This window comes from Ixodes scapularis, unplaced genomic scaffold (genome assembly GCF_016920785.2).
Source record: "Ixodes scapularis isolate PalLabHiFi unplaced genomic scaffold, ASM1692078v2 PGA_scaffold1__304_contigs__length_218370807, whole genome shotgun sequence".
Classification (NCBI taxonomy): Eukaryota; Metazoa; Arthropoda; class Arachnida; order Ixodida; family Ixodidae; genus Ixodes; species Ixodes scapularis.
In genome coordinates, this window is record NW_024609846.1 from 6,090,022 (window position 1) to 6,103,614 (window position 13,593).

At 40.1% G+C, this 13,593-nt stretch overlaps 1 protein-coding gene across 1 annotated transcript in view; it reads right to left on the reverse strand.

Annotated features, from left to right (window-relative positions):
* Positions 1–10,993, reverse strand: part of LOC8025582 (cilia- and flagella-associated protein 251) — a 30,354-nt gene extending 19,361 nt beyond the window's left edge. Inside the window, exons 1-2 of the mRNA XM_002409469.4 lie at positions 10,924–10,993; positions 6,377–6,501 (exon numbers count right to left, since the gene is read on the reverse strand). Coding sequence (XP_002409513.4) covers positions 6,377–6,501; positions 10,924–10,963 — 165 coding nt within the window. The 5' untranslated portion in view covers positions 10,964–10,993. The remainder of the gene's footprint in view (positions 1–6,376; positions 6,502–10,923) is intronic.
* Between the last annotated feature and the right edge of the window lie 2,600 nt (positions 10,994–13,593).

Consider the following 13,593-nt stretch of genomic DNA (forward strand, 5'->3'; position numbering starts at 1 on the left):
CGAAGGTTGTGGGCGTTTTATATAAATACCGTAATATCTTACCCCCCTCGATAATGCTGCTTATATATCACGCCCTCTTCTGCTCATATTTCGATTATTGTTTCCTGGTTTGGGGTACCACTACGAAAACAAACGTTCAGAGACTTTTTATAATGCAAAAGAGGGCAATACGAATAATATGTAATGTAGCGTATGATCACTCCACGAAATCTTTGTTTAAAAAGCTTGACACGTTAAAAATCACCAATTACTATAGTTACAAGCTTTTGATGTCGTATAAACGATCATTAAACAACCCACTCGTCATTCTCGAAACTGGGCCGCACCGCGCTCCAGAACTACTTATGGTGACCAGAGACAGGCTTTTACTCTCCCAGGAATTTTAAACGACCTTGAAGCAAAGGGAATTTCCGTGGCCAACACAAGCAAAAAGGAAATTCGTGACCTATTTGAGTGATCTATTGAATAGGTGGTGTCATGTTTTGAAGGTGCAGAGGAAGTTGCTATATATTTTTCAAAGTCAATGTGCATTGTAGTGCATGTGCTCATTACTAAACTCTTGGAGTAGCACACAATGCGTGTGCTACTCTGAATTATGTTTACCTTGTTTAACCTTTCACACAGTATATAATTGACACCACTGTCCTGTGTAAGCGCTCGATTATCTGTTTTTATATATGTTACATTGTTCTTTCACTCATATGTTGTGTTTCTTCTGCGGATGTAAAAGGGAGGCGGGGGCTTCGTCAAGTAGCGACATGCTGCTTTTTTCCCTGCCTTCCCCTCTCAGATGGAGAGGAAATAAATTGATTGATTGATTGATTGATGTGTATTGTTCATGGAACTATCATATTCGGTCACTGTTGCCATGTTTCGATTGCTCTCTTGGCAACTGAAACATTGTCTTCGTCCCGCTCCCCCTAAATTAAAAAAAATACTGCTTACCTTTCATTAATTCGACCAAAACTTGAGTACGCGTTAAGCACCTAAGATCCTTATAGAGCTTATCGTATAAAGAAAAACTATAAGCTTTTAAAACCGTGCGGTGCATTTTTTTATGATTATTCCTGTTATTCAAGCATCTCCAATTTAAAACAAAAAGCCAGCCTTCCAGAATTGACCTTAAGAGAGAAACTTAAAATTTTGTGTATCGTTCGTCACTTTTATAAGTCACCTCATCTCCGCCTAGGTCTCCAAACACATTCCTGATTGGTTGCGCCTTGTCTAAAGCGCTCTTGCAAAATTTTCCGCTACAACTGCCACTCTTCATCAAACTTGTATTCCTTTTGCCACAGAACAGTAGTCTGGTGGAATGCGTTTGCTAATCGCATCGTTAGCTAGACCAATCCTTGAGGTTTTTGTGCTGTCGTTGCCACCGATTTTGGAATTACATATTACGGTATTTTTATTATGCATTTTGTTTTTGTGTCTTATGCTTTGACTTACATTTCCTGCAATTATTCGCTATGTTTTCTTCGAAATGTATTTCTCCTGATTATATATTTGGGTTTTGCATCTGGTATACTTTATGTGCAGTTGTTCTTTTCTCCAAAATCTCAAAATATTGTATTTATTCTGCTTTTGCATCTTGTTTTTGTGTTTGTCATACTTTGGAGTGCAGTTGTCGCCCTTATTCTAAACATGTTCGTCAAACGACGTATTTCTCCCGATTATGCATTCGTATTTTCTATGTGTTATACGTTATATGTAGTTCTAATTTGAAACATCTCAAAATGTTTGATTTCTTCTCCCCCCTTATGTAATGTCCTTTACAAAAGAAGCCGTAAATTATTCAAATCGGCAAATCAATAAATACAGTTTACGCTTATTCATTGACTAACACTAGATTATAATGGCTTTAAGGAAACATGCGCCACGGGAAAACAAGTTTCCTTATTATTACTAATAAGTGAATAAAATTTTAAGAGCGTTTAGTGCGTCATCTTATGTTTATGACCATGATGTTAGCATTAAACTATCAAATTTTTCATTTTCTGTAAACTATGCACATTCAGAAATAAAGCATATTATTTCACGCACTTGGGGCTTTGCACCACACTTAAGAAAGACAAGCAAAATATAATAATTTGTTCCGTTTAAAACATTCAGTGCATTGAATAGTAAAAATAGCATGTACAAAAACAATATTTGTTAGAAATATAATTACAATATCGTGAAATCAGTGTTTTCAAAGGCTAATAAAATTTCCTTAAATGTTTCATAAGTATCAAAAGTGTAAATTTTATCCAAACCTTTATTGTTGCATTCTGCATGTACTGAATCATCTTCTTGTAAACTTTGGTGGTGAGAGGACATTATTAACAACAAAAATTATTGTGGATGATCAGGGAAGATGCCTCAAAATTTAAAAAAAAAACCGTTCGATTTTACTATAGATGAGGAGTGGCGCTATTTCGCGGCAGAAAGAAGAAATTATTTTCAATAATATTCCGTAGAAAATTATGGCAAAGGAGAGAGCTATTCAGAGGAGATGGGTAGGCCTACTTCTCAACATAAATGTTACGGCAGCGTACTTCACAATTTGAAGAACAGCGCATATAAATATGTCTTCTATTTATGCCACTCTGTGTTGCCGGGAGTTTTTCAAAAGCGCATTAGATTGATTTGGCGATCATAACCAATGTTTATTACTTTTATACATAAAATATGAAGATTCTCATGTAATAATACACCATAAAACTCAAAACCTCAAAACCAATATTTCCCCCACAAATATTGCCTTTCGACCATACAGATTAACCTATTAATTGTCTGAACGAAGAATAAATCAATGATTCTTGGCGCACAATTTACCAAATTTTCAAAAAAAAGGTGTTTTCAAACAAAACAAAAGATACTGACGATTAGCTAAAAACGTTATGATGTAGGACACCTGGATTACAGGGCGCTCACCAAGGTTACTTGATTAGCTCAGTTGCAGAATTGTCCATAGACGCTGCTTGCACGAGCAGTATTAGATTTATATATGTACTTGGATGCGCATCGTCTCAATGTCGTTCTACCGCACTCTATGGAATGTACGGCAAATTAGAGCACTTTTTTGCAACGAAAATATAGACGATGCTTTAAACGACTGGAGGCAGACTGAAGTGAGTGTGTTGGTTACCCTCCTTGCTCGCGAAGTTCAACAACTGACCTATTATGTAATGTTTGCGCTAAATACGTAATTCTGCGTCGTCACATCTGAATCTTTACAGTATCGTTACGATGTCATAAGGGAGTGCATTTTATTTGGCATGCGGAAACGTCATGTTCCGGTCACCCTTAAGCAGGGACTGCAGCCCATGCTACAAACGAGAGATAGGCCGCGCTCCTGGCTTTGGAACCTGCTTTTCGGGCACCAGTGCTGGTTCGTAGGAAACAGGCTTCAAAAATATGCGATTCAGTACTCTCGTTCTGTTTTCTACATATGACTGGTAAAATACCGCTGAAAAAGAAAAAAAAATTCTTGGGTGGCCACGTTCGAAATTGCGAGGAAAGATTTTCTCACTTGCAGGCTACACTAATAACCAAAGTTCAATACTTATGGACAGCTTTGCGTGTTGTAAATCATTGAGATTTTTTTATTTTGTTGAAAAGTTTTATAACTGCGTTTACTTATTTTTACACTTATATATCTTTCTGGTAGATGAATATTAACGACGTATTTAGGAAAAGCGATTAAGGATATTAACTAAATTTACAAATTACAGTGCAAAGTGAATACTTTGCGAAACTGTCAATTTAACGATTTATTTTTTTAGTGCCCCAGAACAACCTCACGATTTTTATATACTAGCACGAGATATAAAATTTAAGATATACAATTAACACAATTTCACAGTTGATAAATATAAAAAGGTCGAACTCACCACGGGAAAGTCAGAAAAAATCTTACAAAACGATCACCATGAAGAAGTTCACACTTCTTAGGAAATTAAATACAACTAAAAACAAGTCATCAAATAATTGTCTCGAAGATAAAATACAAAAAAATGAAGAAAATGATCTGTATCACCAAAAGAGTATAAAACAGAGTTCACAAGCCACTTTACGCTTGAAAAAGTTCATTTCATCAAAAATGTCCAGGCAGGGAGACTCTAAATCGTTAAATGAAAGTTACATGCGCTTTAATGGTAGCGTGTTTGTCTCGAATGAAAGGATAAATTAAAGAGTGGTGTCTACAAAAGCGAGCAGGGTGTATGAGAATGTACATAGATTACTAGGTCAGCATCGAAATTACTGTGAATTAGAAAAAAGGACGGTAGGACTGTCACTTAACTTCAAAATGTTAGGTTTGTTATTTATATTCAAGGTTATAAGATAGACCCTAGGAGAAATAAAATCAAGGCTATTTGAAACTAAAATATATATATATATATATATATATATATTTAGTTATCAGCAGTGTGAATTCGGAAAGCGAGGCTGTCGTAAGACTGAGGTCTATATAATTCTCCGAAACCGCGCAATCACCACGAGGGATTGAGTTAACGTATTTACGAAAGAAATAACCCTGCATGTTATCCGTGGGCCGGTTCCAAAATATTTCCATGCCTACACTAGGATGCGAGCCGATTGGGTGGGGTTTGCCGTTTAATATACCGTGTTTTTTTTAAGCTTTGAGACTTGTTTAAAAAGGCCATGACAGCTAAACTAATGCGACTACAGCTAATACTAACGATAAGCCAAATATTCTGAAATACGTTAACTTGTAGTGAGTCGAAATATACGTAACATTTTAATTAGAAACTTGATGAGCGTCACCAAAACCACTAAATTAGCAATTTTTAGACAGACTTTGAGTGCGTGGGAAGCGCAGTAGTGCGCTAAAGTTACCACGCGTAAAACAGGCACAATACTAGGGTGAGCAAAAGCAGATAATACGTAAAAATTGCGTGGGTGCGTTATCGCCCCGGTTGCCTTGCTCTTGCTGCACGAGTGGTAACTTTAGCGCTCCACCATGCTCCCAACGTGTTCCAAGGCTTTCTAATACAGTAATCTTGGGATTTCCGATGACGCTGAGCAAGTTTCTAATTAGAATATTTTTTTTTATAAATAAGAAGTGAATTAACATATTCTAATTAATTATTCCCCTGGTCTTTACGATTAGCCCCATATAATATATCGCCCTGCTTTTATAACACACCTGCAAAAACTACATTAAAGTACCTTTCACGTCTTCCTCAGAAGAATCAGCAAAGCTTAAAATGAAACACCCTGTATATTTCTGTTGTCCATAAAATTCATCCAGTGTTCTAACTTCGTCCAGAGCCCTTTTCTTGGACATCAGTCCCTCATGTTTTTCTCAGGTTTTGGCGATTAATGTCTAATATCATATGCTTCGGAAATTGGTGGATTTTAGATCTTATTTATGTCAAGCCTGAATTGAATTTTGTATTATGCGTCCCCCCTTTCATTCCTTCATTCGAGAAAAGATATAAATAAATAATAATAATAAATATTTATTTTCAAGTGCCCAAAGACCACCAACAGTTATTTTCTTTGGTACACATAATAAATGAGGAATCAAAATAACAGAGACATGGCAAAAATACTCAAACGTTACAAATTGGCAACAAGTACTTTCATTTTCGTCGCGAACACCCGAGAGTCGCTAAATATATCCACTGCAGCATTGTTGATGCGGTTAAAAAGCAGTTGGCAGCGTGATAAAGGCGAGAGATCACAGACAGTATTAATGTAAAAAGTACAATGATTTCTAGTGGTTCGGGAGGTAACATGTAAATAAACATCACTTAAAAGCGAGTTACAATCAGATACTCCATTTACTAACTTATGAAAAAAGACTAAGTCGCGTTCCGCCCTTCTAACGGACAATTTAGTCAACGAAACTTTTTAAGAAGAAATTCATAATCAAAATAGAAGCAACGATAAGAGTATCGATCATACACAATGCGTATTAACCTCTTCTGTGCTTTTTCAATGATCAATGCCTGAGTTTTATTTAACGCATTCCAAGCTACTGAAGCAAATTCAAGTCTAGACCTCACTAGGGCGCAAAATAACCGAACCAAGGAACCCGGGTTATTAAAGTGCTTCGTAATACGAGATGTAACACCAAGCATTCTTGTTGCACTGGCAACGACAAGTGACACATGGGCAGTAAACGTTAGAACATTATCAAGGTATACGCCAAGGTCTTTTATAACAGAAAGACGTGTGATAGGCATCCTCTCTAAATCATAATCGCAGTCTATTATGGTGTGACGTCTTGAGAAAGATACGACTTTTGTTTTCAATGGATTCAGATATTATCAATTCATCCTCACGTTGTATTGTGAAGAATAGGGTGCCCGTCCAATGATAGATATCTTCGAGGTAAAGACGTTTTTAAATAACTCAAGCAACTCACAGCCTTTTGGGCATCCGCATCCCTTTTTTTACATGAGCGGTCTTCTGCTTCTGGCTCAACGGTACGTTCATCACGTTCATTTGACTCAGTGCTTGCTGGAGCGCCACACACTAGTGACAGCAGAGCTAAGAAGGGAAATAAAATTCTTTCAGCAGCACTTCTAAATACTAGCACTCGCAATAAAGGTGCATGAGCAGGAACTTAGAAGGTGGCCTTCATTATACTGAAAAAATCGGCGACGCTGAACTCCTGTGAGAAAATGCATGAAGTGTTTTAAACATCAGCCGCTTTCAACTGCGAAAGATGTGACATACTTTAAGTCTTACGAACCGTTGTGGAATATCACTCATATAAAAAAAGCGAAAAACAACTTCAGAAAGGTTCCCTTGCGGGTACTTTCTCACAGATCAATGAGAAGGTAATACGCAGTAATGTACGGGGAAAACTCGACGAATGAAGAGGACGGAGGGACGATTTACCTGAAAAATGGCGTATCTGCATCACGTTAGGCGTGTACTCACGTCATCCTCAGTGTCACATCGGAGACGTAAGTTCTAGGCTAAACTTTTGTCTCGCCAGGTCAGTCATCGTACATACATTGTAGTCATTCCTCATCTCTTAGAAACACAAGGCCTGGACGTTTACACTGTTATGTTAGTTCATGTATGCTCCCAACACCATTGACGCTGTCGGACTATGCCGAAACCACGCGCGCAGTATTAGCATTTGTTCCGCTCTAAAACTACTAATCTGGTGGTATAATCGAAAGCCAAAATGACCAGCGAAAGTCGACACCGTGGTCCAGCGATCTCGGTTTTTCTGAAGGTTTCGCAAATCCCATTTCAGCGTCTTAATTTGCGAAGCATAAGTCCAGATAAATGCCGACTGATTTCTGATGCCCGGAGATAGACACCGAAAAACGCCAACTCTCTAGGCCGACAGTACCTTCCCCCTGTGAACTTGGCTCGATTTGTGACACCCGGCAAAAGACACCGAAACACACCAAATCTCTAGGCCGACAGTACCCCCCTACCTTTTTGTGACCTTGGCTCATTTACCCTCGTCTGCTTTGAGCAAAGCACCAAAAGTACTTGATTCTAAAAATCAGTTGGTGTTTGCGGGTGGGTGAGGGCTAACACAGAGTGGTCTTCACTTATTACAGAGAGTTAATTGTAGTGAGAACTACTTTTCATATTTAATTATCCGTGTTTCTTTTTGGAGATCGGGAATGATGGGTATAATGGGACTCCTGGCATCTTGCTGCTGCTCTCTATGTAATAGTGGCTGCGAGAGAATACTTTTATACCAGCTGTGCGTTTGTATGACACAGCGTGGAAATAATGTAACATTCTAGTTTTGTAATATCTGAGATCTATCGGCAGTTGTTTTGAAAAAAATTGCTTCCTACCCGTTCGTTCGCAGACGTCACGGCACATGCACGCTTCAGTATTATTCCTTTCTTGCTAAAATATAAAAAGTCTGCTACTGCGCGTCTTTCTCTCTTCTACAGACGCACCGCAAGCGGACACGAAAAGAAGGGAAGAACGAGGTGTTTTTCTCCTCCTCTATGCAGATGCCAATCTCCCTGGAGAAGACGTCCGTGTCCCTGTCCGAACACTCAAAGCACCTCGGTTCCATTAACGCTTTTGCCGCTCATTTCGTGAAGCAAGCAAATAAAGCTCTTAGAAACATAGAAGTTTCAGAGCAACGCCAGCAGTGCTTCCCACGCTAGGCTACAATGACCGTATTGCGCAATTTGCGTCCAAGTAAGCAGGTTTTCCTGCCGGGTGTCTGCGCGTCCTCTGCGCTGCGTTTCGACCTGTTTCCTGTTACCGAGGGCCATCCAACGATCAACGTGGTTTTGTATTTCCGTGAATCACCAATATCGCCATGCCATTGTTGTACGCTGTTAACAAAGTCTAGAGTCGTCATCGACGTCTTCAAGTGTTTCGCGTTTTAGTGGTGTAACAGCAAGAAACGGTTATTTGTATGGTCGCAGATCGACATTCTGCTTTACATTAAGAAGTTTTATAGGACGGCTTGCGAGATTACGGTGCAATTCAAGGACCTCCGGCTAGTCATGTGGCCATTGTAACTGTCCTCTGCAATGCCGTGTTGTAACCTTACCATGGCGATCGGGCCTCGGCGAATGGCTAAACGTGCTTAAAATACGACAGAAAAAGAGCACGTATGCATATGTACAGTTTGGAATATTGGCAATAAATGATATCATACAGAACAGCGAATGTGGTGTTAGGTATTTTACTTTCTCTTTTCCTGTATAGTTTTTAGTCGACAGTGGGCAGTCGCCAGTCGGAAGTCCACAGTCGGCAGTCCGCGAGTCGGAAGTCGGAAGTCGGAAGTCGACAGTCGGAAGTCGACAGTCGGAAGTCGACAGTTGGAAGTTGACACTCGGTAGTGGACACTCGGAAGCCGACATCCGGCAGCCGACAGTCGACAGTTAACAGTTGGCATAAATCCCAACTTCTTCCGTTGTAACTTTGTCTGTTTTTATTTTCGTACTTAACCGATCTTGGATCTACATGCCACTGCAACAGGACACATTTCTTGAACTGCCTCCTGCTGTTCAGCCCCTTGCTTGTAGCAAGAAGCGCGTTCGTGCTATTGTTTTTTCAACTGAATTGAACCCCGGATTGTTGGCTCGAGCTCAAAGTGCCCTTAAATTTCGAATATGTGAATTTTAGTCCTCTCGTCGATGCGAAATTAATTGAGTTCTTAACGTATAATCCTCACCGTAAAAACAATGTGCTGACCATCGGTTGAAAGAGATGACTTCGGAACACCCAGTGCTCGCCATATCGATATCGCTCTGTGTATTGGCCAGAACCATTCGGCTCGACAACCGGCCAATATTTTTTTTTCGCAGATGATGTATAACTGGGTACGATATAGTTACATATTAAACTAAGTTATTTCAACCATTTGCTTGTTTTCACACGCAACACGACGCAGCCAACAGTGCACAACACCTGCAGAAAATCGTTGCTTTGACCGTACTCTTGTTGGTCGAAAAGTTATTTCTCTGCCCGTGAAACATGACTTCCAGCTGCTGAGTGATCACCCCCTTTTGACAGGTTAATTTACGACGACCACTGCCCCTACACACGAACAGCGCAAAACAAAAACGGCTACTATGATAGAGAAACCGGCGTCCTTCGCGCCATTGTAAGACGTGCTTTACGGGGAAGCGAACATATGGCTGCTACGAACCGGAGTGGAGTGTACATTTATTGGCTCACTGAAATAATTACATCCTGAACGTTTACTTTTTACTAGGAAAATCATCATTTGTGCCTTTCAAAATACCTCCCGACCAGTGACATTACTTAGAAACAAAAACAAAAAATAAAGCAGCGTGAAAAGCGCATGTCACCTTTTCGGCTTATGATTATTTCGCCGATGATAGAGCAGATATAGAAACATGACGAACACCATGACGGTGCCCTTTTCACGCTGTTTGGTTGGTCCCATCAAACACGTAGCGTCAAATGCGCCTGAACATAAGGTGAGATGAAGTATAGCAAAAGCGCCGAAGCGAGCTGCATTGAAATCCTTAGTGAATCAGGAAAAGAAACAACCCCAGTCACAGTGTCACTGCACTCTCGTCCGCGTGCTTTTACTCGAGATAATTGAACTTCCGGTCCCGAGACGCGGTGGCCACTGTCGCTCCGTTGGAGTGCTGTGTCCGTTACCGAACATAAGTAACGAAATAGCGTTACTCGTTAATTCATCAAAACTAACGTGTTGCTCAGATTCGTAACCGTCCTGAAAATGTAACGATATATTGTTTTCGCCATCTAGGAAAACTAACAACAGTTACTTTTGATTTGGTTTTGTTTGGCAGGCATAGGCCACGGATACAAACTTCATCTACGATTAATCATCTACGGAGTCACTCTATAGTGTATATTATGTAAGGGAATAAAATGTGTTGAATATAAAGTTTTCTTAATCAAATTAGAAAACTAAACACGCTAAGAAGAAATATGTACTATTTTCCCTTTTTCGAAGTTAATGCCGTTTTTTTCATTTTTAAACCAAAACAAAAACAATAATATTTAAAAGTAACGCGTAAATTAATTTGATGGACGATACCGCAAAACAGTTACAAAAATACTTTACTCGGTTTCTATCTAGAAAACTAACGAGATAAGTACATCTGGTCTACGTTCTTCAAGTCAAAAATTTTGGGGTTTACGTGCCCAACGAGAAGCACATGTGGCACGCTCCAGCGAGGGACTGAAGATTGATTCTTTTGACGTGCAACCAAAATCTCGGTTACATGGAGCCACACCCGAATACGTCTCCTTCACATGGGCAATACCTCGGCCAAAATTCGCACTGGCGAACTGGGGATCCGCGGGCAGTCAATTTGCATCGCAGCTACCAAAGTGGCGTCCTACGTTATCTGAGACTAGATTAAAGTTTTTCGGAACATAATGGTTAATATAGAAAGAAACCAGTTGGTAAGGATAATCTTCTTAATATAGACATCTTTCCCGCACTTCGTTAATGTTGCAAATTACCTGCTACAACAGCAATTGTCGGGAATGCTTGAATCTTCATGGTGGCGTATGGACGTCCTAGTGGCGCTTTCAAAAATTATCTTCTCGTTCTTAACATTTATAGGCCACAAAAATCGCCAGAGAGCAGTTCTCAAAATACAAGATGAAAAAAAAAAAGTTTTAAATGGATATGACCTTTTCTAGACAATATCTAGTTTCCGTCAAAAACTTTTCACTAGTTTTCGTTTGCCAGTGTTTATAAATCATAAAGCATGACATATAAATTGAAAAGAAGAACCTTTACATTGCTGAGGCTCTTTATTTTGTTCCTCAGATGTCTGATATGTCGATTTTTTAAACGAAACCATTTATCTGCAAGAAAGATAATTCAGCACGCTTTACTTTGTTCAATACATGCTTATGTGTACGACGCGCACGCCCCTGCACTTTTGGAGCTAAATATATAGGTTTTCACCCTCTCTTCGCACGTACACGTGCAAGCGACATTTACTTCGCCCCTCCCTCCTCACCTTTTCTATATTAAAACAAAGTTCATTGCAATGAGGGCATTCAACATTTGCAGCCGACTTTCTTTATACTTCTGAGTAGGGCCTGATTACCATTAGCAGAGGTACAAAAGAATATGTAGCTTAAAAATAAGAATAAAATTTGGCATACAGACAATTCCGACACTCCTTAACCCGCATGTCCATTACCAAACTTCCAAACTCTTAATCATACCTCATCTGTTCGTGAATAAATTTTAGTGCGTAGTTAAGGAGATCTTTAAGAGTGGGAAAAGCGCACTCTGACAGAGGACGCGAAACAAAAAGTACACAGACACAACGCTGACTATTTACTGGAGGTTCGTTTTCGAAAGAACCAGAAAAGTAAAAAGAAGAGAGGGAAAGAGTCTTTAGGTGTCGACTTATCTCTAACATTCGGCAGAGATCAACCTCCAGACAGGTATTGGTAGCCTTATGTGTACGTCCTTACCCACCAAATCAAGACTCAAGGCAAGTGCTGGGTGTAGGTGGTTTTTAGGTGCCGCAGAAATTATATCGACTGTGCATTGCCTTTAAACCGAGGTGAGACACGCAAGTTTCAATGTGATGTCAACCGCTGCAAGCCCTTTGCTCCAGGTACCACAGGTGTTGCGCACCAGATGCACCTCACTTGTGGTTGAGTACGCATTGTACATACGAGGAGATGTGTGACGTGAGGGCCAGGGAGCAGTCCCTCTCCTTCCCTTCGTTCAATTATTTGACAACCTTCCTGCGTAAAAAAATGTCAGACCATCAGGAAGTTCGATAAAGCCCTTTATATTTTATCGAGAGGGGATGACGAATGTTTTAGTGCACCAACGATATCTTTGGGGGAGAAGGAGTACGTTTTTTGAACGATTGTGTCAGATTTGTGTGAAAGTGATAAGGCGCTGTAGGAGTCTTTTTATCGCATTTTTTTCATTTTTCCTCTTTCCCTCTCTTGTGCTTACTATTCTGGCTCGCTGTAAAATAAAAGACCACCCGTACACTGGTGTTTGACTACGACCGACTGAGACAAGACCGACGCTTAGGCCTTTTCTAACAGCTTACGTCCGGCTACGCAGCAATAGGCCTGCAGCTCTCGAGTTTCAGCAATCCGTCTTACGAACAAAACTAATATTTTTCTTGACCTTTTTCTTGTGCGTCATTACTCTCCCTCTCACATTGCTCGCGGACGCCAAGCTGGCAGAACTACAACGGTAGATATAAATTTAAGAGAAAAAATGCAAGAACAAAACAGGAAGGAGAAAATCATTTTTATCGTTTTGATAAGACACTGAATGCGCGATCAGCATTTTCCTTTTGATTACGTAAACAAATTTTAAGTCTTTCATACGCTGTGTTAGCACTCGTGGACAAATACTGAGACACACACCTGTAAACGACCATGGCTCGTGCATGATCGAGCACAGCTGCAGTGCCGCTTTATACTCAATGAAGCCATAACATGGCCGCGTAGTATACGAACGCGCTCGCGTTCTCTTGCCGAGAGCAAGATGCCTATGAGGCCGGTCGTTAGCCGTCACAAGAGGCTCAACCCCTTGCCTAATAATAACGATTGTCACTCGTGCCTCCTCTTATGGAGCGTAAAGAACGACCAAACGTTCAGGAGTGCGAATCCTGTTTCGTTTTCGGCGTTTGCTTACCGCTCTTTCCTGAAGAGGACAAAAGCTCCCATAATGTTCCATTTACCTGGGGTTATTTTGTCCGTTTGTTCTGCTGTTTCACAGAGAGACATTGTTCTACTTAGCCAAGAAAAATATATATGTCGCTTCTAAGCGTTCGTGCTAAACAACATGATTTTGGCGCGGAGGTTCGCTTTAGCCATGGAAGATGTACAATATCTTCTTTTCGAAAATGATTAATTCTGATGCATGTTTCATGACGAATCCTTTAGTCCTTCATTTTTTTGGGGGGAATTAGAAGGTAGTTTGATGGACCGTGAGAGGAGTGACGAAAACGTTAGAAATCCTGCACGCATGCAATCAACGTCGGCGTGTGCACGTCAGTGGGACTCGGACGAAAAGTCCTAATTTAAAGCAAGATATCACACCTGGAAGTCGAGAAAATGTTTTTTTTTGGTCTTATTTCGAAGCAAATTGCCCATTTAAAATAAGATTTGATGCACGTTCCCAAAAGAAAAAAA